Raw genomic sequence first — 14883 nt, 5'->3', positions numbered from 1 at the left:
GAAGATGACACACCTTCATCTCGAGTTTCTCTGCTCAGCAAATGCCATCACAGTTGACAGAGGGTGAAGGGCTGCTTGGCCTAGCTTCTCGGGGGAAGAGTCTACTCCTGTCTTCCGCCTTTCTCTGACTCATAGACCAGGACATGCATGGTCTGGGATCTGTCATACTTTTATAGTCTGGGATTGAGATGGCTGTAAAATGACATCACTGTCACCTCTGGCTCTTTCTCATTTTTAACAGCACACTGTAAGTTATCTATGTTAGAAACCAGATTGGATGTCACAATTCTGCCTTCTTTTGTGATACACATACATCTTGCAGGTAACTATATTTTTGGCTTTTAAGAAACAAAGCACACAGACTAAACTTTGAAGAAAGAAAAATCCTTCTTTCTTATACCAGATGGTCCATGTAAGAAATTGTTTGTTGCAACTATAGTTTTCTAGGGACCCCAGAACAAACAGATAATGGCTGAGTTCAGCCAACAACAATCAGTTAGCATTTTCTATTTTTATTAAATTTCCTATGTGGAATCCTGCATGTGGACCTTATTTGTACGGATGGACTACAATGAAAATTGCATTAATTTTCTACACAGTAAAGGTCAGTAATTGAAGCATGAACCAAGAAACGATTGTGTAAAATGCTGTAACCCATATTTATGAAAGGTCATATAAGACAATAATATCTTGTTTTCATTGTTGAAAGTATAAATACTTTTCCAGAGAGTTTCTTTCTTGTTCCAGCCCAATGGTTACTTACATAGAATATTCCAGCATTTACTATTAGCATCAGAAAAATGGAAGCATAACAGAATCTAATAAAATTTAAAAAAATAAACAAACCATTTTGCTTCTTGCTATCAGAAAAAAAGCCTGCTCTGATATTCACAGTATAGGTTAGGTTAGGTTTTGTGAGTAGACTTGAATGGCTTCTGCTTTCAGGGTCACTGGGTACCTGTCAGTGTTAATGAGAAAAGAAATCCATCCATTTATTATCAGTTATAAATAAAACCAGATAATGGATATGTTTCTTTAAACAAGAAATGTCTAAGTATTCATTGAGGGATATTCTGTAATAAGTAAAGATGAATGAGCATGACATGTACTGTTCCTGATTAGAATACTTAGCATTCTGAGACTGAAGAGATCATCAACTGGTTAAGAGCACTTACTGCTCTTGTGGGGACCTGGATTCTGTTTCCTGCACCAACATCAGGTGGCGCACAACCACATATAAGTCTGATTCCAGGGGCAATCTGTTACCCTCTTATGGTCTCTGTGTGAAGCTGCATGAAGGTGATGCACATACATATATCCAGACACATGCACATTGGAAAATAACTTTTTAGGTACTTATCATGCCATCACTGTCAGCATTTAAACAGATTTTCCATCCTGATCTGCACATATGCCATGCACTTGGGAGTTTCTTTTAGAGTTAACCTGCAATGTCCTTTTGATGTGGGCCCAAGGCTACCTCAGTTAATGCCTGGAGAGGTGAATTGTTTGTTCCCTTAAACTAAAGAATATTATTGACCTTGGATTGTCTGTCAGAAAATGTATCAGAAAGAGTTTTGCTCATTTTCTTTTGTGTCTTCTTAAGAAAGTAAAAATTCCAACAGCAGTATGCATACATACACACACGCACACACACACAGAGAGAGAGAGAGAGAGAGAGAGAGAGAGAGAGATGCATATACACAGATATACATATACACATAGAGACACACAGAGGCACACATAGACACAGACAGAAACACATATACACACAGACACATGTACACACACATACACAGACAGATATAAACATACTAATACTAACACATAGACAGAGAGAAACACAGAGACAGACAGATACATACATACACACACATACACCATGTAGATCAGCGATTTTTCTTAGAGTAGGTAGCGTCAGTTAATAATTACAAAGCATAATATCCCAAGAAAAATTCCAGCAAGCTTTTTTGAATGGAAAGCTTTAGGTATGCAATCAAATGTGCTTATATATGCACACAGTTTTTGAACAAGCACAGAACTATATGTAGAATGTAGTGCAGAGAACCTGATTATCAAAACTTCCTGGATAATAAAGTAAATGGTCATTCTGATTTAACTCTGACAATTTGATTTAATGTGTTTTTTATTGATGTGGTCATTTTACTGCTAGGTTTCTACTATACTGTATTACTTTTAAGATTTTAGTAGGGAAATGGGTTGCAGCCAATTCTTAATGACCAGTGGATGTGTGTTTTGAATCAAAAGAGGGCAAATTCCTGAGTTCCTAGACTTCTTTGACATATTATCTCGTGCACATTTCTGTTTTGAAAACCCAGTCTCCATTCTTCAAAAGGTTGAGACTTCATTTCCTTCAGAAGGAGTCCAAAGATGTTCTTAAGTTGGTCCTTGGACATTATTCAGGTACCTTGCTTGCCATGACACTGAGCAGAGTCCCGGGTACTTGAAGATGTTTTAAAATATCCACTACAAGTGTTATTCTTGGTATGTGCTTTCAAACAATGTGAAGCAAGACACACCAGGTTGTAAATTCAATGTGTCTTGTATGCTGTTATCAAGTAGCATCACTATCTAAAAGCACAGAGTCCAATGTTCTGTTTCTTCGGTAGTCAGTACTACATCAAGCTGATTACTTTCCCACATCTAAAATTATTCCATGAAGCTATGGGAGAATAAACTGGACACTATATCCTGGTTAGCCACAAGCCATTTTTTTCTTATTAGTAAATTTTGTTCTTTCCCAACATCACACCAGTAAGCTATGGGTTATGGCACTCTCTCCTCTCTCCTATTTCTCTTCTACTTCTGGCATTCCTTCCTCTACACCCTAAAAGTCATTCTCTGTTTATTAGTTGTGGTTTCCTTCACTTTTCTAAATGGTTTTGAAGCTTCCTGTGTTGCCTTGAATTTGAAACTAACCATGGGAGCTTGAAGAGATCACCACCCGGGAGTCCTTTTTTTTTTTCAAAGGGTACTAATAGTTGCTCTTGCGTTTCCCCATGAAAGTGAGTGTTTCAATGTGCCCCACCTCATCCTGTTTCCCAGTTATCCTGGAAGTTTACAGGATATATTTCAGATAACTTACGTTGACAGCTTATAAAACTAATTGGTAGAAAATAGAGTTATCACATTTTTCCTACTGGAGAAGTAATGCATGAAGAAATGACTATAACAGTATTGATTTCAAACAAGATAGTAAGACATTTAAATAGTCAAACTCATGGAAACATTAGTGACTTTATAATGTTGAAGCACTGCACCCTTTTGTGTCCTTTAACTCATTCAGCTCTCAAAATACCCTGCTGGCTATTAATTCCCCTGGGCATTAATTAACAAATCTCATTGAAGAGAAATGAACCCTTCAGCAATTTCTCTGTCAGATTCATGGTGGGACTCAAATTCAGCTCCTCCTCGCTAAATATTATTGGTAAAGTGTATTACATTGTTTGGAAACAGGCATGCCACTCTTCATTCATTTCTTCATTCATTCATTCCACACTGAAGCAACAACAACGTTTGCTGATGTTTTTCTCTGTAGCAGGTTCCCTGTGAATATAAATGTCATGGTCACACAGGTGCTCCCATGAAAACTACCATACTTAGATGAGTCACCCTTGCCTAGAGCTGGGAAGTCACTGAGGCTATTGGAGGGAAATGTTGAGGGAATCAGGACTGTTTTTTTTAATAGGAGTTGATGTTTGTTTGAGTCATTTCAGTGTATGAGAATTACGTTTAGCTTTTGAAATTTGTGTGTATGTGTATTATATACCTCTTATGGTGGGCATATCATGCATGAGTGTGGAGGTCAGAGGTCAGATGCCTTTTCTACCCACTCCCCATCTACTATTTTGTGAGACAAGGTTTCTTACTATCCCAAGGTTCATTAATTCAGCCAAGTGGGCCAGCCAATGAGGTTCAAGAATCTATCTTGCCTGTCTCACCCCACTAACTCCTTCCCAGATGAGTACTGACATTTCTGCCTCTTTATGTTTATTCTGGGACCCAAACCAACATGCTCATGGTAAGATGTCAGGTACTTTACTCAGTCATATGCTCAGTCCAATCATTTTACTTCTCTTAAAGGATGCACACAACAAAGCCAAGAACCTGCCATCAGTAGCTCCAGATACAGGAGCCATGAGCCATCTTTGCCTTATGGCAGGATCCATTTGTCAGCTGGTCTAGGGAGTCAGTCCACCCAGCATTTGAGTCCCAAAGATTAAGGATGGCCGCTTCCTTTACACTTGTGTCTTTCCAGTATCTTCCTCAAGATGTCAGTGATTGTGATCTTTCCTTTTTTTTCATCCTTTCATTTGACACCAGACCAGACTCCTGTTTCACGACCAAAGCACCTGTTGATAAACAGGAGAAGCTCTTTGTCCGGATCAGACGGTTACAGCAGGGTAAAGCTCCTTAGATCACGTATTGATTCCAGACAGTTTTATATTCATTTCTCAAAGCGAAAGATCTACTTGAGATAGAAGTACTCTCTAGAAAGAGCATGCATTGCCATCCCCATTTATTACAACATAATCTTTGTGGCTGGAGAGATTGCTCAGTGGTTAAGAGCATTAGTCACTCTTTCAGAGGACATGCTAGGATCAGTTCCCAGCATCCACATGACAAGCTTGCAATGGCTGTCACGGGATTGCAATGCCTAGGATTCTGATGCCTTCTTTTTCTGTTCTACACAGACATACATACAACATAAAAATAAATAAATCTGTCATTACCCTTGTGCATGCTTGCCTGTGAGTGGGCCTCTGGATGAAAATGTGTCACAATACACTTATAAACATCAGGTGTCAGCCTTGGGTGTTGGTTCTTGCCCTTCTACTGTCCTGCCCTTTGAGACAGGGTGGTTTTTTTGGGGGGATGGGTGGGGGGCAGTTTCATAGCTATGTACTCTGGACAAGCTTGCCCATGGGCTTCTAGCACCCCACCCCCAATTTAATAGCATGCCCCATAATATTGACTCTACTTGCACACCTGAACATGCCTTGTGGGCTAAACCCTGAAGAAGGTTCCTAGGGAACACTTTCTAACATCATGCAGCAGAAATACTGGTTACAAGCCTTTTGTTAGCACAGATATTAAGGGTTTTCTTTTTTCATGCTAAATGCTACTCAATCAATTTCTCATGTTGATCATTCAAGTTTTCAAATTACAGTTCTCTAATATTCAGTGAAGTAAAACAGAGAATGCAGTTCCCTTGGCTAAAACCCCAGTTTTGCATCTTTCATATGGGTGGCTGACATTACTGGGAGAATCCTGAGGTTAAAAATTTTGTCTTGATCCTTTGGGGACTTGTGAGCATTCTTTGACAGACACCACTCAATTTTTAAGCATGTCTAAAGTTTTGTTTTGTTTTTTTTCCTGTCAGGGTCAATTTTCAAGAATATCTCCCTGATTTTACTTAGATAATTAAAAGAAAAATGAGTGTTTTTCTAAACCAGAACAAGCAGGAAAGATTTAATGTAACATACTGATTATATAATTAATTCTCAGCTGTAAATTCATTTGACGGTGTTAATTCTCTCCTAGAGGCTCAAAGCTCCGCCATTGCACCTACAGAGCTGTGTTCACTGGAGGTACAAGGTAGCCAACAAGGCCTTAAGGAAGGCAAGCTCACCTGATGTATTCTCTGTGATGCTTTTCACTTTAATAGAGTAAGCAGCTGTGTTCTGCCACAGGCACACTATTGATCCTTAACTCTCTAAAAATGTCAGCCTAAGACTCGACCTTCTAATGCCCTATGAACAAATGTACAATTTAAAAACAGTGATTTTTGCATTCATCTTTACCTGATAAATTTTAAAAATTACTTTTATATTCTACAGTCCCCTCCTGGTCCCCCTCCCACACAGTTCCTTATCCCATTCCTCCTCCCCACTGTCTCTAAGAGGATGCCCTCCTGCCAGGCCTCTCCACTCCCTGGGGCCTTTCCAGCTTCTTCTCCCACAGAGGCCAGACCAGGCAGTCTTCTGCTATATAAGGGTCAGGGGCCTAGGACCAGCTCTTGTATGCTGCCTGGTTGGTGACTCAGTGTCTGAGAGATTAAGGGATCTGGGTTAGTTGAGACTGCTGGTCTTCATATGGGGTCACCTTTCTTCTCAGCTTCTACTAGCCAAGAATTGGAACTTGTCATTCTTCCCCCACCCCCTGCTGACACTCATTCTTGTAGAGCTTGAAACAAATCAAAGCAAGCTGGTGAACTGGTAAGCTGGAGCAATGGATAAAAGTGACTGATAAGTGGGTATTAGACCAAAAGCTCCAAATAACCAGGATACAATTCACAGACCACATAAAGCTCAATAAGAAGGAAGACCAAAGTGTGGATGCTTTAGTCCTTCTTAGAAGGAGAACAAAATACTCACAGGAGCAAATATGGAGATAAAATGTAGGGCAGAGACTAAAGGAAAGGCCATCCAAGAGAGACTGTCCCACCTGGTGATTCATCCCATATACAGTTTCCAAACACAGACACTATTATGGATGCCATGAAGTGCATGCTGAAAAGAGCCTGATATGGCTGTCTCCTGAGAGGCCATGCCAGAGCCTTACAAATATAGAAGTGGGTGTTACAAGCCAACCATTGGACTGAGAGTGGAGTCCCCAATAGAGGACTTAGAGAAGGGACTGAACCGAGTTGAAGGGATTTGCAACTCTATAGTAAGAACAACAATATCATCCAACCAGACCCCCCAGAACTCCAAGGGACTAAGCCATCAACAAAGGAGTACACATGGCTCCAGCTGCATATGTAGCAGAGCATGGCCTTGTTATGCACCAATGGAAGGAGCAGTCCTTGGTCCTATGAAAGCTTGATTGATGCCCCAGTGTGTGGAAATCGAGGACAGGGAGGTGGGAGTGGGTGGGTGGGTGGAGGAACGTCCTCATAGAAGCAGGGGGAGGGAGGATGTGATAGGGGGTTTCTGGGAAGGAGGGAAACAGGGAAAGGAGATAACATTTGAAATGTAAATAAAGAAAATATCCAATAAAATAAAGTGGCTAAAATGACTGGCTACTCAAGCATGAGGATCTGAGTTCATATCCCCAGCACCTACATATAAACAGCAGTAATGCTAACACATGGGAGGTAGAAACTGGTTCCCCAGAGCAAGCTGACCCAATCTAGCAAAGCAGCAAGCCCTGAGCTCAATTAAGAAACTCTGCCTAATACATAAAGAATGGTAACAATGCCATCAACCTCTGACGTCCACTTCCATTCGCCCCACATGCACACATGTGCAAAAATACACACGTACATACATACCACATGCATACATGTAACCAAAAGGATCCTTATGAGATTTCTGGATTTGAAGTCTTTCCCCCCCCTCTGCTATCGATAACAGGTGCTTGCACATCAACTAGAACCCCAGTCATGAGGCATCCACTTAAGCCTCTATCCTTGGGCGGGTTTATAATCACAAGGAAGACCCCGCTGTGGCGGTGAGGTCAGTTGCAATCATCTTGTTCATTTGTGCAGTCACACCAATGGTCATCACTCTTTTCTACCCACAGTTCTCTGTATGAGCCAGGAGCCTCTGTGGTGAGAGGACCAGGAGCGTGCTACCACTGTCTGTCTTTCTGAATGAATCACTCTTACTCCTCCCAGGCAGCATGGTGTCAGCAGCAGATGCAATGTTGTATCTGCTAAACTGTTATCACCACATCCCCTGGTTCAATCTTAGATGTGTAAATAAAGCCAGCGGGGTGCACATCCAGCTGCTAGACGATCTCTCAGAGCATCAGGGCGACATGAACAGACTTGTCCCAGAAGAGCTTTCCCTAAGAAACTCAAATGCATCTCAGTATTCTTTAAGTTAGACAAAAGGCTGTTCATCCTTTGTTTTTTTGCCTGCTTAAAGGGAAGGGGTTCAGGTTAATGAAGATACCAGGTAATTTACATAGTTATAAAGCTTCTTTCCTGATTGCTTTTTTGCTTTTTTTTTTTATCAACTTTATGTAAACAAAGACATATCTGGAAAGGGGGGATCTTAATTGAGAACATACCACAGTAAGATTGGCCTGTAAGGATGGTTATGGGCTTTTTTTTTTTTTTTTAAATGAATGTTGCTTTGGGAGGGTCCAGCCCATGATAGTTGGTGCCAGTCCTGGGTTTTTAGTTATAGAATGTATAAGAAAACGGGCTGACCAAGGGAGTAAGCAGCACTCCTCCATGGTGTCAACTTCAGTGCCCGCCTTAAGTTTCTGTCCTGGCTTTCCACTATGATGGACTACAAACTGGAAGATAAATACCCTTTCTTCCTCAAGTTGCTTTTGGTTATGGTATTTTATCACAGCAGTAGAAAACCAACTAAGACTTCTCATCCTTGCCTCCCACCCCAATCTCGGTCAAGATGATGTGAGTTTCAGTTTTCAGAACTGCAACTAAGATTCACATGTTAGAGTCACCATGTTTGCTGCTAAGAAGAGCCTCTGCTTCATGAGTGTTCAGGCTCTGGTCCTCATGTGTTTGTGCAGAAGCAAGGCTAATGAGATTTAACTATGGAAAGCACCACATCCAAGGAAGGGGTAATGTTGGTCTTGTAGGGTAGAATGTTTGCTCGTAAAAGTGATTATTATAAAATGAAGGCACCCTGAAAGCTTGGACCACTTTGCAAAGGTTGATTTCCTTTTCTATTAACTAAGATGCCAGTACTATGCTATTTGAATCTTCCAGCCATGGGAATTGAGAGCCAAATAACGTCTTTGCTTTATAAATCACTTACCTCATGTATTCTGTCATAGCAATCCAAGTGAGTTAATGTTCATACAAAGCTCATCCATGTTATTCAGAAGTACACACTTGTTTTTCTAAACATACAAATAATATAAAGGTTTTGTGAAGGTTATATGGCTACTTGTTATTTTTAAAGCAATAAAGTAGATATACCTTATTAGAAATAATTTTTACAGTATTGGAAAGGAGCAAAATGTTGGCTACTATAAAGATTAGTGTATATATATATATGTATATATGTGTACATATATATATATACATATACACAGAGAGAGAATTCATATGTATTAGGAGTATTATTTTACATTTTATCTGAATTTTTATCTATTGATCTAAAAATCACTGATTACATATCAGATTCTGAGATGAAAATGGGAGGATACTTTTCCTCAAAATATTGCCAAAAAGCATTAAATAATACACATTTCTATGGGAAGGAGGAATAATTAGCTGAAGCCAATTTTTCAAAATGATATATTTTATAGAAATTAGAGAGAAGAGAAACCCAGAGACACCAAGTGAACGAATGGAAAATTTAAAAAAAGAAAAAATGTACCTAAAACATTAGCATAAGAAGCTCCCTCTATGAAGTGAGACATTCTTAGCACTCCAGCCTTAGATTTAATCCATTGCTACATGTTTATGAATACAGACAAATTCCTTACTGTGTCTAGATGCTAATAGCTTGGAAACAGAAGAATTAGTGTTGGTGCCTCTGGGACATGTCCACTGGCAGATTAGTGGCTTAAAGATAACTTCAGAAGTACAGAAAATGAATGTCTTAGTTAGGGTCTTATTGCTGTGAGGAGACCCCATAACCATTGCAACTCTTATACAGAAAAATAGTTCATTGGGGTTGGCTTACAGTTTCAGAGGTTTAGGCCATTATTGACATGGTGTGAGGGAGGCATGGCTGCATGCAGGCAGGCATGGAACTGGAGGAGCCGAGAGTGCTACATCTAGGATCCACAGATAGCAGGATGTAAGTGCCACACTGGGTATGGCTTGAGCTTCTGAAACCTCAGAGCCCTTGTCTTAGTGATATGCCTCTTTCCACAAAGCCACACGTACTCTAACAATGCCACACCTCCTAATAGTGCCACTCCCTATGGGCCAATGGGGGCTGTTTTCCATCAAGCACCTACAATGAATAAATGTGTAACTGGATGACTAAGAGGTAGAATTATGGCTTGATGTAAGAGGACAGACAGCAATCAGTGTATGTGAGTACCTTGAAGAGGCTTTTCTAATTCCATAGGACTTGATTTCAACTATTTATTTTTATAGATTTATGATTCCTAGATCCTTGCTTGCTATTTTCTATATACCTGTCAGGTTCCCAGTTCAATGCAAACAGTCCTTTGACATCCCTACTCATTCCCGGTATGCACTCATTTCTCCATCAAGAAAGAATCCTAGCCCCATGACAATTTTGTGGATCCCAAGAATTCAGTGAGATAGAGCCAGCTAGTGTTATCTTCTGGTCTACTGAGTTCTACCACTGAATAGTGGAGTGGGAGGGTGTGAAAGATGCTAATCACATATGTAACTACAAAAGTACAAATACCACCTTCATGTAGAATAGAGGCTATTATGCCTTGATCAACACAAAGAGCACCAAAGCCATTGAAGGACAGAGTATATCCATGACCCTAATCACGAGGATACATCCTCCAGATGGACCCATCCCATGTCTTATTATAGAGTATGAGAAATACACTTCATTGGAATAAATACACTGGAAGAATTGATAGCTTCATATACTAATAAATTTCAGAGGAAAATAATATATTATATGTTCCTCTTTTTCCAGGAAATTTTTATTTGTTAATAGTCTTCATTTTAGAGCTAAGTATTATATTTAACATTTACATTAAAACAAGCTGGAGCAAGTTGCTTAGGCTTTAAGCCTTTCCAATGGCTATTACTGTTACCCTTTGAAATCTGTTTGTAGGTAGCCAACCTCTAAAAGACAAACAGTGAGTTAAATGTAGTAGGCAAACAGAAATTATCCATCCCTGACTCCTCCAGGGCCTAGAACTAGCTATCCTTAGGGATGGGTTGTGAATGATCACCAGTTAAACAAAGTGTCAGTCTGTTTCTGTCTCAGGAACTTGTGGAAACTCATCTCATTCCTCTGTCCCATCACCCACTCTAGCAGCCTACTGTGCCACACAACAGCCTGGGCTACAAAATACATACAACCTTCTAACTGCTAATTCAGAATGGTTGGTGCAAAGAATAAGAAGGGTGTAAATGTGTGTTAAATATATTCAGAATTTAATCCATACCATAGATAAGATGATAGAAAACTACCTTGGGTACAAGATTAGGTTTTATTTCTCCTGCTATGTTGAATAATATGTACTTAAAAACTTGTATAATGCACTTCAGTGTTTAAATAAGAATGACACATATAGAGTTTAATATATACAGTTTAAATACATATAAACTTATAATTTAATTTGAATAAAAAAGATACCTCTACAATATACCTATATAGGTATATATATATTTAATAAATAATGCTCTGATACTGTTATCCTAATGGTAGTTGTTGGTATGTTAGCTATATCTTAGATTGCTTGGTATTGCTCTAACAATATACCAAGGGCTAGGGAAGGTAGACAGTCTGTGGGAAGGCCTACAGAGCTCATGATTCTGTTAGTAGGAAAGACTGGCACCTGGTGGAGGCCCTGTTGCTATATCACATTGTAGAAGAGTGAAAATGGGCAAGTATATGGAAATTATCATTTATTTCAAATTGTGATAAGACTATTTGAACATAAAATATAGTATATCTAGAAATATAAAATAGCAAACCCAGAGTCCTTCTGAATAGTTTCTATAAAATAATCAAATAAGGAAATATCTTATTGGAAGTGCTATGTTTATAAATGTAGAGGAAGTTCATAGCAATGGATATTAAATATATCCTGTGTATATAAAATTAATATTACAGTACAGAATTAATGATTTCTTCCCTCTGTCACATTTATTGTAAGTTTTCAGGATACCTAAGTGCTTGTTGAGAAAGCCACTCTTAATTTTGTCTACGGTAGTGTTGATTAAGTTGCTGGTTTAATTTCCATTAAGTTCAACTCTGAAGATAGTTAAGGGCAACTTTATGGATATTAGAAATGAAAGGATGAAATAAAAGTCTGTAGAATGTATGACACCTGTGACAGGCTGATCAAAAGTGAAAGGGGAATCACATACATAGAGAGTATCTGTTGAGTGCTTCTGAGTGTCTGTACCATGCATGACCATTCTTCCTGTGTCGGTTTCAAATATTCACGAAATCAACATAATAGCTCTTTTATTTTAATGAATATGTTCTATATATTCTTGTTCTTAGCTATGTATTATAAAATAAAATGAAAACATTTTTATAGTTTAGTTAATAAATCAAAATGAGCTAGTTGATAATTCTAAATGTACAGGATTTTAATTGCTCTGACTCTTAAAATATATGCAAATCTGAGTTTCATCTGTGGATACCGAATACTCAAAGCAAAACGTCAAATTCATTTAAAAACTGAAAGAATGCTGTCACAATCCTTCATTAGTTTGGTATACTAATTAACACTTAAGTTTTGGTTCTTTTGTAGAGGTAAAAAAGAAAAAAAAATCAAACAATTAATATGGGAAGTTTCTTATGAAATTGAGCCACACAGAAACTTGAATCATTTTCCAAAAAAATTGTTTTGACCTAAAGTCAATGCTGCCGCAAAGAGGAAGCTCCTTCGCCCTTTGGGTCAAGCTCTCTGAAGCCTTCAAATGCTCCTTTGTAAACAAGGAGCCGATGGAGTAGACAGAGATGGGGTTTGACCATTGTGCCCATTCATAGGCAACTGTGGGTTGCTGGGTATGAATGAGGTTGCCTTGGCAGAATGTCTGATTTTTAGCACAAACTGCTTCAAGAATAATAATAAGGGTAAAGTAATTTAAAAGTTAAGGAGAGTAAAACTGTCTTACAAAGTTGCCACTGCAGGAAGGAACAGCCTCACTGTTTCCTTCCATATCCAATGGTGGGATTGGGACTACTTAAATGAATGATTTCACATACCTACCCTATTGGTGCTTTAACCCATAACCACCACAAGGGGCACAAGTTTCCTCACTCCATTCATGGCTCTTTATTTTTATTTTTATTTTTTTTTTTTTAATTAGATGTTTTAGATATTTACAATATCTCCTTTCCCAAGTTCCCCTCCAAAATAAAACAAAATAAAATAAATTAAAACAAAAACTAAACCAATCCCCTATTCCCTCCCCCCTCCCCCTACTCACTACCCCACTCCCTCCTGCTTACTGGCCCTGGCATTCCCCTACACTGGGGTATAGAACCTTCACAGGGCCAAGGGCCTCTCCTCCCATTGATGACTGACTTGGCCAACCTCTGCTATACTCATGCACCTGGAGCCATGAGTCCCCCCATGTGTACTCCTTGGTTGGAGTTTTAGTCCCTGGGAGCTCTGAGGGTACTAGTTAGTTCATATTGTTGTTCGTCCTAAGGGCTTGCAAACCCTTCAGCTCCTTTGGTCCTTTCTCCAGCTCCTCCATTGGTGCTCTTTTTAAATGAAGTAGAAATAGAGCATAAAAGTTAGTTATTTGTCATTTTTGTTTCTGTTTACTTATTTTGTTTTTTTCCTCCCTCCCTCCCTGCCTTCTTTCCTTCCTTCCCCACTTCTTTTCATAGCATGGAGGGTAACCTAAGAGTGGTATCCTACTGGGTGATTCATCATAATTCTAACCCAAGCAACAAAACATTGTAAAGGCTGTAAATACTCTTACTGTATATAGCAGGTATAGTCAGCTGAATTGATACAGCTATCCAAGAGTAGGGAAGAGATTGGCCAGTAAATAGAATAAAAATACATTGTAGCAATTTATACAATAATTTGCATAATCACTAAATTATATTAATAGTGTTATAGCTACTTAGCACAGTAAAATATATTGAAGATCTATACATAACTTAGAGAGTTAACATTGTTAGACAGTGGACACTGAGGAAGGTAATAGTATATATTACTCCAAGCTCATAAGTAAATCACGTAATAGAATATCAGACCTGCTTGCCGGCTGCTCATCCTCTGCAGTCCTGCTGCCTGCAGCATACCTTTGATGCTTGCTTTGTTTCTGACATAGTTGCCAAAGTTTGGTTGAAGTTTTCCTGGTGTCTACAGTGTGTTGGGAACATGATTACAATGTAACAGTTTGTGTAAGAAGTCACAGTACTTGGAAATGTATCCTGTGTACTCTGGAGTGACCTGCTCTTACTGTGGGGCCTATCTGCAGCACTGTCATAGAGGAGGCAATAAGTATACTTTAGACAACCTGAGGAGAGGGGGGAAAACTACAGGACACACTGAAGTGATTATAGAATTCTCTGCAGGGACCTGGAGCCTCTCAACCCAAGGACCTCCTGGTATCACTTTTGGATCCTTACATTGTGACTGGGAGCCACAGTGTGTGTGTGACAGCAACCAAAATAGTAAACTGGCCTTTATAGCTTGGAGTCAATAAACATTTGTGGAAAATGTGGTTGTTATCTTGAAATTACTCTTTTTGTTTTCCAAGTAGCTAATATAAATCTTGTTTTATGTGTTTCTTAGGAATCTGAGAAAAAGGGAATAATTGAGAGAATCTATATGGTCCAGGACATTGTTTCCACTGTCCAGAACATCTTGGAGGAAGTTGCTTCTTTTGGAGAAAGGATTAAGAAGTAAGTTCTGCCCATGTTCAGTGGTGTATAAACTAGATATGGTACCACAGGATGATGGGGGAAGGAGGTTCTAGGATCCTGTAAGTTTACAAAGGAAGGAATACAATTACTCAAGCAGGGGTTTTGTTCATTGGCCTTGTCCTTTGGGCATGTAACCATGATTGATGTGGGGGACATTAGAGCTAGGATGACAATATGGCTCTGTTAACATGACCATTTTTTTCACAGTTGTTGAAAATGGATTCTTGGCAGGACAGTGGTGGCACACCTCTTTATTCTCAGCACTTAGGAGGCAGAGGCAGAGGCAGAGGCAGGAGTTCCAGGCCAACCTGGTCTACAGAGTGAGTTCCAGGAAAACCAGAACTACACAGAAAAACTCTGT

General features: G+C 39.2%; 1 protein-coding gene across 5 annotated transcripts in view; it reads left to right on the top strand.

Moving 5' to 3' along the window:
• The window catches only part of Mctp2 (multiple C2 and transmembrane domain containing 2), a 236585-nt gene that overhangs the window by 197227 nt on the left and 24475 nt on the right, over positions 1–14883 (top strand). For all 5 annotated transcript variants that reach the window (XM_031386980.1, XM_031386978.1, XM_031386979.1 and 2 more), the window contains one exon: positions 14392–14501. In XM_031386980.1, coding sequence (XP_031242840.1) covers positions 14392–14501 — 110 coding nt within the window. The remainder of the gene's footprint in view (positions 1–14391; positions 14502–14883) is intronic.

This window comes from Mastomys coucha, unplaced genomic scaffold (genome assembly GCF_008632895.1).
Source record: "Mastomys coucha isolate ucsf_1 unplaced genomic scaffold, UCSF_Mcou_1 pScaffold21, whole genome shotgun sequence".
NCBI lineage: Eukaryota > Metazoa > Chordata > Mammalia > Rodentia > Muridae > Mastomys > Mastomys coucha.
Note: the sequence above shows the minus strand (reverse complement) of the source record. Positions and strands in the feature narration are given on the sequence as shown.